At 39.4% G+C, this 13,039-nt stretch overlaps 2 protein-coding genes across 3 annotated transcripts; one reads left to right on the top strand and one right to left on the bottom strand.

The window, feature by feature from the left end:
* Positions 1 to 220: 220 nt before the first annotated feature.
* On the bottom strand, positions 221 to 3,017 carry LOC105049254 (uncharacterized). 2 transcript variants are annotated; one of them, XM_010928845.4, is made up of 2 exons: positions 2,875 to 3,017; positions 221 to 1,098 (listed from the first exon to the last, which is right to left on the bottom strand). In XM_010928845.4, exon 2 carries the CDS (start codon positions 1,092 to 1,094, stop codon positions 414 to 416), a length of 681 nt encoding a protein of 226 aa, XP_010927147.1. In that variant the 5' UTR covers positions 1,095 to 1,098; positions 2,875 to 3,017; the 3' UTR covers positions 221 to 413. The 2 variants fall into 2 exon arrangements, with proteins under 2 accessions (XP_010927147.1, XP_010927149.1); XM_010928847.4 differs by lacking the exon at positions 2,875 to 3,017 and adding an exon at positions 2,493 to 2,627.
* A 160-nt stretch (positions 3,018 to 3,177) lies between these two features.
* On the top strand, positions 3,178 to 12,254 carry LOC105049256 (uncharacterized). Its single transcript, XM_010928848.4, has 13 exons — positions 3,178 to 4,190; positions 4,272 to 4,435; positions 5,213 to 5,273; positions 5,420 to 5,485; positions 5,585 to 5,670; positions 6,711 to 6,774; positions 8,422 to 8,634; positions 9,721 to 9,786; positions 9,891 to 9,970; positions 10,054 to 10,177; positions 10,254 to 10,429; positions 10,930 to 10,973; positions 11,980 to 12,254. Exons 1-10 carry the CDS (start codon positions 3,384 to 3,386, stop codon positions 10,166 to 10,168), a joined length of 1,722 nt encoding a protein of 573 aa, XP_010927150.1. The 5' UTR covers positions 3,178 to 3,383; the 3' UTR covers positions 10,169 to 10,177; positions 10,254 to 10,429; positions 10,930 to 10,973; positions 11,980 to 12,254.
* Positions 12,255 to 13,039: the final 785 nt, after the last annotated feature.

Below are 13,039 nucleotides of genomic sequence, written 5' to 3' on the forward strand. Positions count from 1 at the left end.
AGCTTTAATTCGGGCCAAGAATGTCGAGTATGAGGACAAGAAGGGGTGCGTACGTCTTGAAGCCTTCAGCCAGTCTTGACTCTTGATGCTTCAAGGACTGCCCCTAGCGGTGAGCTATGTATGCATGAGAATCCAGACAGCACGGGTCTCGGGTACAACTGTACAAGACTTCATGTGGTGATTCGGATGCACGAGGGAACATTTCATATACACTCAACGGTTAAAGGACGACGAACCTCCTTAATGTCCAGGATTTTAAAATCAGAAAGCAGTGGCGAGGGCATATACAAGCAAGGACCGAAGACATTAAGGCGCCAACTCTAATAAGACACTAGAAGCCTCCCACGTCATTTAAAAACAAACCAACCAAATCTGCACCCATTTTAAGACACAGGTAAAGGTCCAACAAAACCTCATACCTTCGATTCATTGCATGTCTCAAGTGACAAATCATCCATGCTGGCAACAAGTTCATCAACCTTTTCTTGGCTCAGAGCTGTGCTGGGATCATCTAGAGGTTGTGACAGATCCTGCAGGCTGCCTCCTGTGAGAAGTTTCTTCAGCTGTTTGATGAGCTCATCATCATCCTCCTCATCTGGAGACTGTGTCTTGAGATCCCAGACCTTGAAAATATTCTCCCGAGACTCGATATTCTCTTGAAAATCCACTGAAGCTTCCACATCTGCAGCCCCATCTCTCTGTATATCTCCAGCCAAGTGATGCCCTTTGACATGAATCAACGTTGGTTCTGCCTCCTCACCTGTATAAGCGCATTCATCCTTGCTCTCTTTCAGCTCATCTGGTGTTCCATCGACATTGGCAGCAGAGGGGGTCTCATAAGATGTCGGATAAGCACTTAGGGTGTCAAGCAGCGCATCTCTCAGTTCACTCCATTTATCATCCGAGAGTTCCGGATTGGATACCAGACAGGAGTCCACCCAAGCAGCCTCCTCCGGTGAGAGCTCCTCTGCCTTGTCATCCGATTTAGTGGATAGAGAAAGCATCGTAGAGATGGCATCAGAGAGCTCAATCACCTCATCAGATCCACTGGGTTCAGAAAGCAGGGCAGAGATATCATCCCCTTCCTCTGCCATAAAGCTACATTAAACATCGGTAATTGTTAGTATAAAGAGAGCATTATGACAGTGAGGTATCAATCTGTCAGCTTGCAGACTGAAGCTAGAGAGGTCATAACCAGGACTATCAACCAGAACAAGATTGAGAAAGAAGAAGAAGAAGAAGAAGAAGAAGAAGAAGAAGAAGAAGGAGAAGGAGAGAGAGAAGATGAAGAAAGAAAAAAAAAAAAGAAAACCACTGAACAAGACAAAACATCAGCATAAACATGAAAAATAACAGTGAGAATTTTCGACAATCAGGGATTCAGCATTCCATGGCTGCAATCGTTTAGAAAGAACATATATACACATGCATGCATGCACAAACAATAAACATGAACAATATGGATTGCAATGTGAAGCATAATGCTCATTACAATGAGTCAAATAAAGGAAGAATAGGATGATGAAGAAATGAAAGGGATCTAATGGCATGTCTTTCCGGAGGCGAACATTGTAGCTGACTGGGTGATAGCCTATGTAGCAGAGCGCTCGGGAGGTTGCCTTTGGTTAGGGGTGGGATTGGTCTTTGGGACACTCCGGACATTTTGTGTTTTTGACTCTCTTGGATCTATTCACACAAGCATTGTTTGAATGCATCGTTTTTTACCAAAAAAAAAAGAGAGACTAATGGCAGAAGAGAAGAGCTTTCATATTCTTTGTATTTTCCTTTTTTTCTTTTCCTTTTTCTAGAAATAATTTTTGAGAGAAGATGCACTTCCAATTGGTAGTAGGAGGAGTTTGTCCTGGTTTTGTCAGGTTTGTGAAAACCCTAAATCAAAGAGATGCAATTATTTTTATCCAAACCCATCAGAACCCCAATGTGGAGAAAAATTTGTCCCAGAAATTGCCTTCTAGGGTTTGTTATTCAGATGGGTAGATTGCCAGGACATGCATTGGAGATGCAACAATATATTTTTTATCACTAGATGATCATGTACAAGACAAAAGCCTCTGAGACGCAGAAAAAGAAAACTGTAATCCACATACATGCACATTCACAATCAAAATTCACCGAAAGAATGCAGGTATCACTGTACCAGAATTCTTTGGTGGTATACCGCGTGATAACATCTCCAAGTGAATACATGAAGCATAATTTATAAACGAAAAAAAAAAAAAAAAAAAAAAAAAAAAAAAAAAAAAAAAAAAAAAAAAAAAAAAAAAAAAAAAAAAAAAAAAAAAAAAAAAAAAAAAAAAAAAAAAAAAAAAAAAAAAAAAAAAAAAAAAAAAAAAAAAAAAAAAAAAAAAAAAAAAAAAAAAAAAAAAATTATAAACTTTGGTGACGCTACAAGAAGGGTGCGTAAGCCAGCACTTGGGACCAACAAAGATGCTACATTTTCTATGAACAGATAAGTGCAGCAAAATAACAAACACCTGGTGCGCGAAAAGTAGACTACAATATAACAATGCCAAGAGAATGGATCAGCAACAAGCAGCAAGAGATGCAGCTGATCCAACCCATACAGATAGACAAGAGAGGGGAATGAGAAGGAGAGAAGAAAAAAGGGAAGAAATCTAGTAGAACGGCACGAGGTATATAAACGTAATTACGCAGGGCGAGACATAATTGATTTTCTTACAAAGAAAAGATGAATATGTATATATAATTCCTTAAAGGAAAAGATGATTGTTTTTTTTTCTAAAAGATGATTGTTTTTATAAAAAGTCTTCTGTTTATTTTTTTTTCTAAAAAAAGAAAAGGAAGAGAGAGGAAAAAAAAAAAAAAAAAACTGAGACAAGAAAGAAATCTCGATACCTGCTGGAAGATTACCGCTGTCACTCTTTTTTTTTTTTTTGGGTACAAAACCGCTGTCACTTCAGGGCGCACGAGAAATCTCGATACCAGCTCGATGGTTGCAGCGCTTGTCCAGGGCGCACGGCACCAGCGACGAAATAAATAGGCCAACAAAGCGGAGGAGTCGATACATAGGCCAACAAATGGTGGACTCAAGTGCCTATCACAAAGTAAAATAATAAGCAGACTGGGCCCAGCTTGACATCTATCATCGCCATTGGATGATAAACAAACGAGCGATTCAGAAGCAAGCTCGGCGCGAACCAAAACCCTAGAGTCTAAACCCCTCAACCCCAGCAAGGCAAGGCAGACTGAGCAGTGAACAGCGGGACGGGCCATCGGGCCTCTCTTAGGTCACTGAATCTGGTATCCTCCTCTTCCCCCACGCAGCTCGATGCTAATAATTAATCAGAAAAAAAGAAAAGGGTAGCCACCTCGCGGCCTTTGGAGGAGGAAGCCGGGTGCTTGGGATGGGGCGTCCGGCGGCGGTGAAGGCGTGGCGGATCATCCCGCGGCCGATCCTGGAGAGCGTGCTCAACAATCACGCGCAGCACCACCGCGTGCCGAAGCCCATCCTCCTCCTCCACGGGCCCCGCGGCGTCGGCAAGACCTCCCTTCTCCTCCACCGCCTCCTCCCCGACTGGAACAACGGCCCCCACCTCTCCGCCTACGTCGACTTCGCCTCCGACGATGCCGCTTCGGCACTCTCCTCCTATCCCGCCACTACCTCCACCCCCTGGTGGTCCGCCTCCTCCTCCTCACCGCCGCGGCCCCTCGGCCCCCTGTGTGCCAGTCTGGAGCGCGAGCTGGAGAGCCTGGTGGACCGCGGGGTCCACCTCGGTGCCATCGGCAGCCGGGACGTCTTCGCCGCCCTCGACAGGTGGCACGGCCTACACGCCGCCCTCCGCCGCGTCATCGGCCCTGGCCTTCGCCTCTCCTCCCGGCGGGACGAGTCCGCGGCCGCTCTCTGGGCCAAGGCCGTTCTCGCGTTCTCGGCGAGGATCGGCCCAGGGGAGATCGATGTCGCGGCGTCTGGTGGTGGAGGGTCGCTCCGGAGGAGGTACTCAATGGAAGAGGTGGCGTACGTGAGGGAGGCGATGGTGGCGCTAAGGCTGGCCAAGGAGGTGATCGGGATGCATCAGGAGTGGAGGAGGGAGGCGGTGCGCCATCTCAACCGCACCGGAGGCTTCTCCAGGCCTCTCGCGAACTCCGCCACTGCTTGGCCCTGCCTTCTCCTCGAGATCCTTTCCGAGGCTGCACAGGTCGACTTCTTCCAGGTCTGCTGCGCTGCCCAAAGAAATAAGATCTAAAAAATTCCCAAACTTCCGATTTCAAAACCCTAACCCCTCTGGGTGCAGCCAAAGCTGGTTATAAACAACATTGATGGGCTTCGAAAGGCCACGTCGACAGAAGATGATTCAACTGTGTCTGCCGCGATGTACCACGACAGCTTCATATGGAGATTGATAGCCCTTGGTGTGAATGAGGGATGCTTGCCCGTCATTCTTGTGACATCAGATAGGTAACATCCTAACACTGTTATTTAGCCCTTTTTTCCCCCCAAGAGCAATTTGGATTGTTTTAACAGGACCTGCTGGATCTGAGTTTGGCCTTATGCAGTTGAGTTCATTATCATTCGATTAAACTGTGCAAGTTTCATGATTAACAGTCTACTCTAGGCTGTTAATTGTTCATAGTGAGATTGACAAGTCCTTGTCTAATGCTAGGAAAGCAACATCGGAATTTGCATTTTGCAGTTAGATTTTTTTTTTTTTTCCTTCATTTTTTTTGGGTAGGCAAGGAAGGGTAAACCCATCAGTTACATCCTCAAAAAATAGCATTCTTGAGTCTTGTCCATCTGCTGAACCTTATATGTCACAGACTCCAGATAATTCCACACTCTATACAAATCTTGTGTCCTAGTGTACACTATGTTTGGCAGAATATCAGCCACATGTTCCCCACACACAGGGTCTGAGTTGCTAAAAGCTCTACATGACCATCTCTGACACCCAGTAGGTCCTGAATGCAAGGATGCTTTGAAGATCTCCTTCCGTTTATCCATTTAATATGAATGGCAGATCAACCTTCTGTCCATACTCTTGCGTATGGCTGATCGATGGCATGATAATTCCTTCCCAAATGCAGGCTTTAACCCTCTTTCATGATTTTTTTTTTTGGTTAACAGTGACATTTTTTTGTTCATTCTCTTCCAAAGAAGTGATCATTTTCTTTCATTGCATCTGAATGTTTATATCTTTATCTGGCATGTATCTTTAACTTTCTTCTAAATTTTCAGTTACTATTCCTATCAAGCATTCATCGATTTTGGATTTCCAGACATATTTATCTCACGTGAGGTATCTTTTCCTGGCTTGTTTCTTGGCTTTCTGTTTGCTATATTAAACAAGGAATGGCTTTCTGTACAACTAATTATCTTAGCGAATCATTGCATCCATAGTTTTTTCCCCTCTAACTTGCATATTAACTTATCCATGATCCAAAGACCTTTGGATGGAGGCCTCAGGAAGCTAAGCTGCACATGGTTTCAGATTTCTTCAGTGAGCCTGAGGTAGTAGTAGTCTTTTTTATCTAGGCAGTAGTCCTTATTTGGTTCTTGGTTACCCATATCCATGCTTTGATTTTAAAATGGTCCTTGTTGAATTTATAGTGGAAAGTGATTGATGAAGTTCTTGGCCCAAATCCACGACATCTTTCTGAACTGTATGCACTTAAGGGAAGCACCCATTACCAGGAGTAAGTCACTTGTCTGCTTTTGCTTATGCTGTCTAACTAATTGAGATGTGCATGTCTTCTTTTAAACCTTTTTTTAAACTAGTTGCTTTATGTGTTCTTTTTCAATCTAAATACAAGATACAAGCAACATAACTGTAGAAGGAAGATGAATGTTTTGTCTTCTATGAACCGAAAGTTTAAGATCAAGAACTAGGCATAGAATGAAATGCAAGATCTGAGTTTCTTTCAATAGCCATCACTTTGTTATATGTTCATTATATTTTATTACTTTAATGTAATTGTGACTCTGTTTTATTATTTCAAGTAATTGCTAGTTCTGGACTTCAAGGTTGTTTTATATATTTTTCTTTTCTGGCTCTGGCATCATTTCTGTTTTTCTGAATAAATTTCTGTTTCACAGAAATGATAAAAAGTCCAATTTAAACAAAATATTACATATTTAAGGGAAGAAATGACAAAAAAAAAAAAAGTTATGCCCAACTGAAATGCAGTGTCTGTGCCTGCATTTCTATCAACTTAAACTACACAATAACTAAGAGCCTGTTTGAATGCCTCAAGAGAACATGCCATTTAAAGTGGATCGTGGGAATGAGCTAGCATGGAGTTGGCATGAGAGAGAGCATCTTTTGCCTAATCAGAGAAAGTTTTGATCTAGAAATCCTCAAAATATGGGATAATGAAAGTCGTTTTTTAAAAAGAACAGAGGATCCTAACGTTTCAGAATTGTTTGATATGCAATTCCCCTGTTCCATTGATCTTAATCTACCATTGCTGGCTTTTCTCTTAAATATTTGCATCTGCATGGGACTTCTTCCTGGATAACTTGTCTGGGCATCCAGACAGCCCCCAGAGTGTTAGTTAACGCTTGATCATGGTATCCCATGAACTATGTTGTTTTGGCAGGAATTATTTATCAAGCAAAATTTCTATTTTTCCGGTAAATGGTAATTCTACTGCTTTTCCCAACATGTAAGCAGTATGATACCAACATTGTATAATCAACCTTGCAATAGACTAAAATCTTTCCTTCTTATTCACAGTCTCATGCAGAATAGCAGAAGCAGTTTTGAGGACATTGTTGATGCCTACTTGGCATATTTACAGGTGAGAAGTCCTTGCATTACTTACCCTACTATAAATTTGATAGTATCTTGTCTGATAGATCATCTTGTTTTTTGTGATGTTCTTATGTAGATGCATGTGACTTAGTAGGTATCGATGTCATATCCCATTATGTGACTTAGTAGGTATCGATGTCATATCCCATTAAAGGTAAACTAATATGTATTGCAATAAATTTATTTGCATATATTGATGTAGGCACCTTGAAGCTTAGCTATGAGAAAAATAGCTATATTATGGCACAATGCAATAATACTGACTCGAATTTCTTTAGGCCTTATTGATGGGCAGATCCATATAACTAAAGTATTTTATGATTTTTCTTCTAGAAAATTTTAATATATCACCATTAGTTAGTAATCAAATAATATGTTCAACCCAGTTCATAAATATTATAGGAATAATTTGTTTTTCGTGACATTCTTTTGTCAACATATATAAATGAACTGATTAACTTGGTGTAGGATGTCCAAATCACATCTTTGAAATATAGTGTTGACATCATGTCTTTGAATTTGGCAGCATATTTTTGAGCTATTACTCTATAGTATTCTTGGAAATTAACTACCTCATCGTGAAAGTTTAGTAAGGATACAGACATTTTTTTGAGAAATTAACCATAAAAGGGTGGCCATCTCTTGGCCTAAGGTGCCATGCTCTAATCATCTTCAGAATTTATGGCCATGAAGAACACCAGTTTACCAAGAGAGAGAGAGTTTTTATCTTTTCTGGACTGCCCATGGGCTTCTTAGTCATTGCTGTTGAGATCACCCTCTATAAAATTATAATGTCCATCCTTATAATTGAGTGTCTAGGAGTGCCATGGTATATATGAGAGAAAAGCTAGTTGACATTCGCATGCATGATTTGGTGTTATGTTGAGAACAACATTTTCTGATATATGGTTGGACTTGAGATGATTATCTGCCAAAGGTCCCTTGTCAGAAGCCTACGATAGATTTCATGATAACCATGTTTTAGATAGTCAGTCATCTCTAATACCTTAGATGAGATCTCAAAGCTTATTAGTTGATGAATGTTGAAGTCTTAGAAGAGTAGAACTCAGGTTTGATATTCAATTCTCCTTCAATTGGGTTGTGAAACTGTTGATGCAGCAATTTTGTTAAGTCTGTGCGTCACCAAGTGGTTTATCGATTAAAAACCTGTAAATGGAACTTCAACATTTTTCTCAAAAGGATAAAAGAAAAATATATTTTTATCTGTCTTTGTGATCTAATTTAGATATGTGTGTGCATCACCCAGTGGCTTATCAATTAAAAAATCTGTAAATAGACCTTCATCCTTTTTCTCAGAAAGATAAAAGAAAAATATATTTTCGTTCACCTTTGTGATTTAATTTAGCAGTTTGAAGTTTCCCAATGACTACTGCAATAATCAACAATTGAAGTGTCTGCAATGGCTTAAAACCCTTTTGATCCTCTTTTGTTCTTGTCGAAATAGCTCCATTTTGTTCCCATTGTCATATTGTTATTCTATGCTTCTGTAACTTGGAAAGTTTGATATTTTTGTAACTTAGTAAAAGAAAATCTCCATGGATTTTGTGTTTACTTGATTCTACAAATTCATAGAAAAAACTATTTTTATTTATTTTTTCTTGTGCTTTGTTAGGTGACTGTGGTGAACCCAGCCATGGAATCAGCATTAGTTATCCTGCAAAAATTTTCCTCTGATGCACGTGCCAGGAAAATTCCAGAGACTCGATTGTTTTTTGGTGCTCCTTGGAGGCATCCACCTCGTACTGATGATCCCGTTGCATCCTTGAAGTGGGCAAAGGTTCAACTTATGGACTTTGTCCAATCTTTTGTGAATGCTGAATTTGGGGTAGGTTTTCTCATCATGCATCAAATTTTATAGTGCAATATCTAGTCACCATGAGACAATTTATAAATAATTATGGCAAAAGGTGGAGCCTCTGGACTTTTCCTTGAATTATTTGTTTCTGTTTTATCCTGTTGATGTATGTGTGCGCGTGATGACAACTAGAGACATGCAATTTTGATGCTCATTCTTTGGCCTCGGAAATAGCGATCAAGCTAATTTATTGAATGTAAAAGAGTTTACACAGAGAGATGCTCACCTCCCTTTCTAGTGTGAGCATGTGTTTCATGAAATACAGACACTTCTGGTATTGAAAATTTGTAACTTTTGTCATCAGTGGCTGTCCAAATGCTTTTGTTAGCTATTCATTTTCACATGCTTGTAGAAGTCTTTGAGTTTGCAGACACAGACATCCTTTCCTTGTCTGCCTAGCAGCTTAAGTAGTCCCTTGGTTTTCTGTAACATTGTCCTTTGATAGATGTCTTTTCCAAACATTTTAGCTGTGGCATGCAAGTTGGTTCTTACTGTTGACATTGCTTCAAAGTCAATTGGTTCAGTGCCCCATTCCGTTCCCTCTCCCTTGTCTTGTATGATGTGCTGGAGATGGAAGGCAAATAGATGTTTGTCTGAGGAATCCTTCGAGGCCATTCTATGGGACAGTGAAGTATATACTACAGGAGTCATTTGCTTACCTTAAACCTCAAAATTCTGGAATTCCCATCTAATTGGCTCGTTGGAGATTGTTTTGTTGCCAAATCTTTGCAAAGTAGTAAAGGTGTACTCTGATGATTTCTGCTAAGAGGAGGCATATGTGTGAAATTATGTGTAGTGACTCAGAGGCCTTAGGCTGTAAGTGGTGTATATATGCAGCTTCCCTTATTCTAAAATTTTGAGTTTCAGGGATTTATTATAATTTTAACCTTTTTCAGATAAGAGGAAAGTGTATTAAGAGACCTCTTCATCTTGTTAGTGTGAAAACAGTATTCACTAGTAAAGAGTCATTATAGCATGCCATCAAGCTGAATTTGTTAATGTTTCTCTTAAATTTTGGTTATAGAAACAATTATTTTTATCTGCTGTCTCCCGTAGGTGAATTATCTAGGTGATGATAGCCTTGAAATACTGGATGATCCATCTGCAGTTGCCATGCTGGAGGTAGCGGGTCTAATCAATTGCATAACCTGATTTGCTAATTGTTTTTCGCTAACTGTACATCTTAACCATTCCATGTAATTTAACATTTTCGTGTCTGTGGTTAGGTTGGTCTACTCTATGCACAGAGGGATCCATCTTTCATTCGTCCAATATCTCGAGGTATTCAGAGGTGCCTTGTCAGATGGTGAGTTGCTTACTTGTTTATTGCCATCCATTGATATACTCTGTCATTACATTGATTGGCAAATTCCTGTTGCTGGTGCTTAGGCTTGTTCAGCAAAGGATGCAACTGAGCCTTCAAGAATTTTTACTGTATTTATGGCAACGGATCATACGTGGGCGAAGCTATCGCCATTTGATGAAAGAGATAGGCTATAAATAGGCTGTAGAGGTATTTAATAAAGTTTCTGTGATTAGCTTTTGTTTATTTGCTGCAACTATCACTCATCAATTTATTTTTCTTTCAGGTAATATCTGAAAAAGAATATAAGCAAACCAGCCATCCATTGTCTTGGTCTCAAAAGTATTGTTCCCTTCATTTCTGCTGCCATTAAATTGTGTGCTTATGCATGGTCTCTCAGACAGATGCCCGACAGAGGCTTATTCTTGCAAAGTTAGCTCAACCCATTTACCAGGATGGCATGTAAGTTCTGTTCCAAATGTTTATTACATGGTATTCTGGGTCACTTGAGAGAGGGCAAGAGAAGAAAGTAGTCAAGATATCAAAAATGTCTGTCTTTCCCTTATGATAGTATACTGGCTTGGTGCAGATGTTGCTATTTTATTCCTTTTTATCAAAAGATTCTAGTCAGTTTCCATGTACATGTTCAGGTTAATATTTGCCATTTAATGTAAAGCTTAACTTTCAGGATGAAGGTCCTGTGTTCTAACTGGAGATGATGCCATATGTGTTTGGCTTGCTTGAATTGGGAATTATTTGAACATGATTTAATTTTCGTAACCTTGGACCTCATCAGCTTAGTTTTTAACATATTCACCTTGTTCATGTACCTCCAAGAAGTTAGATACAAGTTATCGGGCCTTTTCTTTTCCTTCTCAACAATTTCATGGTTCTGTGAAAGTTTTGAAGTAGAAGAATGTTATTCCAGGAAGCACTCATCAAATCTTGTTCGTTGTATGCAGAAGATACGCAGTGGCAGAACCTGTAGATTGGTGCTGAGACTGCTGTAAGTCATAGCTCTCTCTCGTTCTGTGTGTGTGTGTGTTGGTGCTGTGCTTTTACACTAAATTCTTCAGAAGTTCTCAACGCTACTGATATTATCTCTGAGCAATATCATACTCCTATTTCCACCATTTGCAGTAAATGGCAGCATCTAGTAAAGGAATAGAGTGCATTTTATATTTGTCCATTCTTGAAACACTGTAGCTGCTCATCTGGAGATCAAGCATTGATTTCGGGAATTGATTTGCATAAAATAGTTGTCAAATTGTATGGTAGTAAGAAGGCATGTGCATGCAATAAATTTAAAGAATAAGTTCAACACCAACATTTGAGACTATGATTAATTTGTTTAGGAATCATGGAGGATTTAGCAGCTTTTGATGATTTAACACTTTAAGATTATTATTTATTATGTTACGTAATTCATAGTCAAGAATAGCAGTTAGCTGCTGCACTACAAATATTTCTTCTCAAAGCGCTTCTTCCTGGAGAAAAGGCAAAGGTGACAGGGTGTAGCTAGATGTGGTGATTGATGTTGCCCTAGGTGAGAAGCTCTAGGATATGCTTGAACTGAATCCTTTGAATGACAAGATATTCCACCTAATTTAATGAATGGATCAGCATGGAGAGGAATTGACATATTTGCTTACAAGATATTCCACCTAATTTAGTGGACGGATTAGTATGGAGAGGAATTAAAATATTTGCTACTTGTTGACAAAGATAGACAAGCATCCATATTGTTTAAATATTTCCAAATGCACTGGGTATCTTATAATTTCTGGCCCTAATTGAGAGTCTCTCTCTCCTCCCCCTCTCCCTCTCTCTCTCTATCATACACATGCAAAAAAAAAAAAATCTCATTTCCAAATGAATGCTTCATAAGTTGCAATGGTCATATCCTTTTTATGGTCTGTATGGCATTCATGTTTATGTGTTGGCTTTGATGCGTCTGGTGGTTTATCCACTAATATATGGCGAGTCTCTGACATATGGAATTGGTGGTGCAGATCCACATTTTGCCTGAATGTGGGCAGAGTGATGCTTTTCATCAATGCGGTACAGCAGCAAAAAGCTGCAGGGATGACATTGCTTTCATAAAACATATAAGTTTGTGTCAACATTATTGAAATTTCCTCATAATTTTGGAAATGTTCAATCCTAACTTGTTTCCAATGATTTGATTTTGTTGATGCTTTAGTGTCAACATCTTATGATAGCGGGGGGACACTTTAACCATGAAATTGTAAAATACTGTTTGGAAATCATATATTTATTCGTTGTATGTTGTCTTATTAAAGAATATGGAGTTCGACGATTCAGTTATTATAAATGGCACTTCTTGTAGCATATTACTTTTGAAATGGAAAAAATTTCAAAATTGAGGAATATAGTTGTGTACATGTAGTAGTTGAGGTGGTGGTGCCTATTGTTACTACATTTCCAGCTTGTATCCCAACTAAATCTGCTGTTCAATTGGCAACTAGCATGTGAAGGGCCGCAGGCTTTTAGTGATTGTTTCAATGCAGAGGCTTGTTTGGTTGGAAGGAGCTGGCTTGTGGAACAGCAATAGAATTGTATGACTTATTCCAGCTGCTTGGTTAGGGAAGGTTTCATTTTTATTCCAATTGGATGGGGGAATAGGGATGTCTCAGTTTTCCAACATCCAATTCGTACTTGGTATTTAAATTCTATTTAGATTTTGATTCTAGTCATGATTTTTATTCTGATACTGACTCCAATAGCCTGCCAAGTGCACCTTAATTGAGTCAATTCTCAAGCGAATTCTCCGGCTCCATGTAGCGAGAAGTGGCTTTGACTCGCGGGCTACAACAGAGCTCAACTTCGAAAGGGTTGAAAACGGTTTGGCTGGTTGGATTTTAAATGGTTTTTTAAAATCAAACAGACATTTTAGTTTAAGAAGTTTTTAAAATTAAATATTTAATTAAATATAATTAATTTTTTTGATTCGATTTGTATCGGTTCGTTTATTCATGTAATTTTTTCAAGTATTTGAACGATTTTTTGGTTTGAGCAGACTGATCGATTTAATTTCTATTGTTTATTTTT

Source organism: Elaeis guineensis, chromosome 7 (assembly GCF_000442705.2).
Source record: "Elaeis guineensis isolate ETL-2024a chromosome 7, EG11, whole genome shotgun sequence".
Classification (NCBI taxonomy): domain Eukaryota; kingdom Viridiplantae; phylum Streptophyta; class Magnoliopsida; order Arecales; family Arecaceae; genus Elaeis; species Elaeis guineensis.

What these genes read in the sequence shown, in the direction of transcription:
- LOC105049256 (XM_010928848.4), top strand. Translation starts at nt 3,384, where the DNA reads ATGGGGCGTCCGGCGGCGGTGAAGGCGTGGCGGATCATCCCGCGGCCG. An exon ending in CCTACTTGGCATATTTACAG is followed by an intron (nt 6,775 to 8,421) that starts GTGAGAAGTCCT and finishes GTGCTTTGTTAG; the next exon opens with GTGACTGTGGTGAACCCAGC. An exon ending in CTGCAGTTGCCATGCTGGAG is followed by an intron (nt 9,787 to 9,890) that starts GTAGCGGGTCTA and finishes GTCTGTGGTTAG; the next exon opens with GTTGGTCTACTCTATGCACA.
- LOC105049254 (XM_010928845.4), bottom strand. Translation starts at nt 1,094, where the DNA reads ATGGCAGAGGAAGGGGATGATATCTCTGCCCTGCTTTCTGAACCCAGT.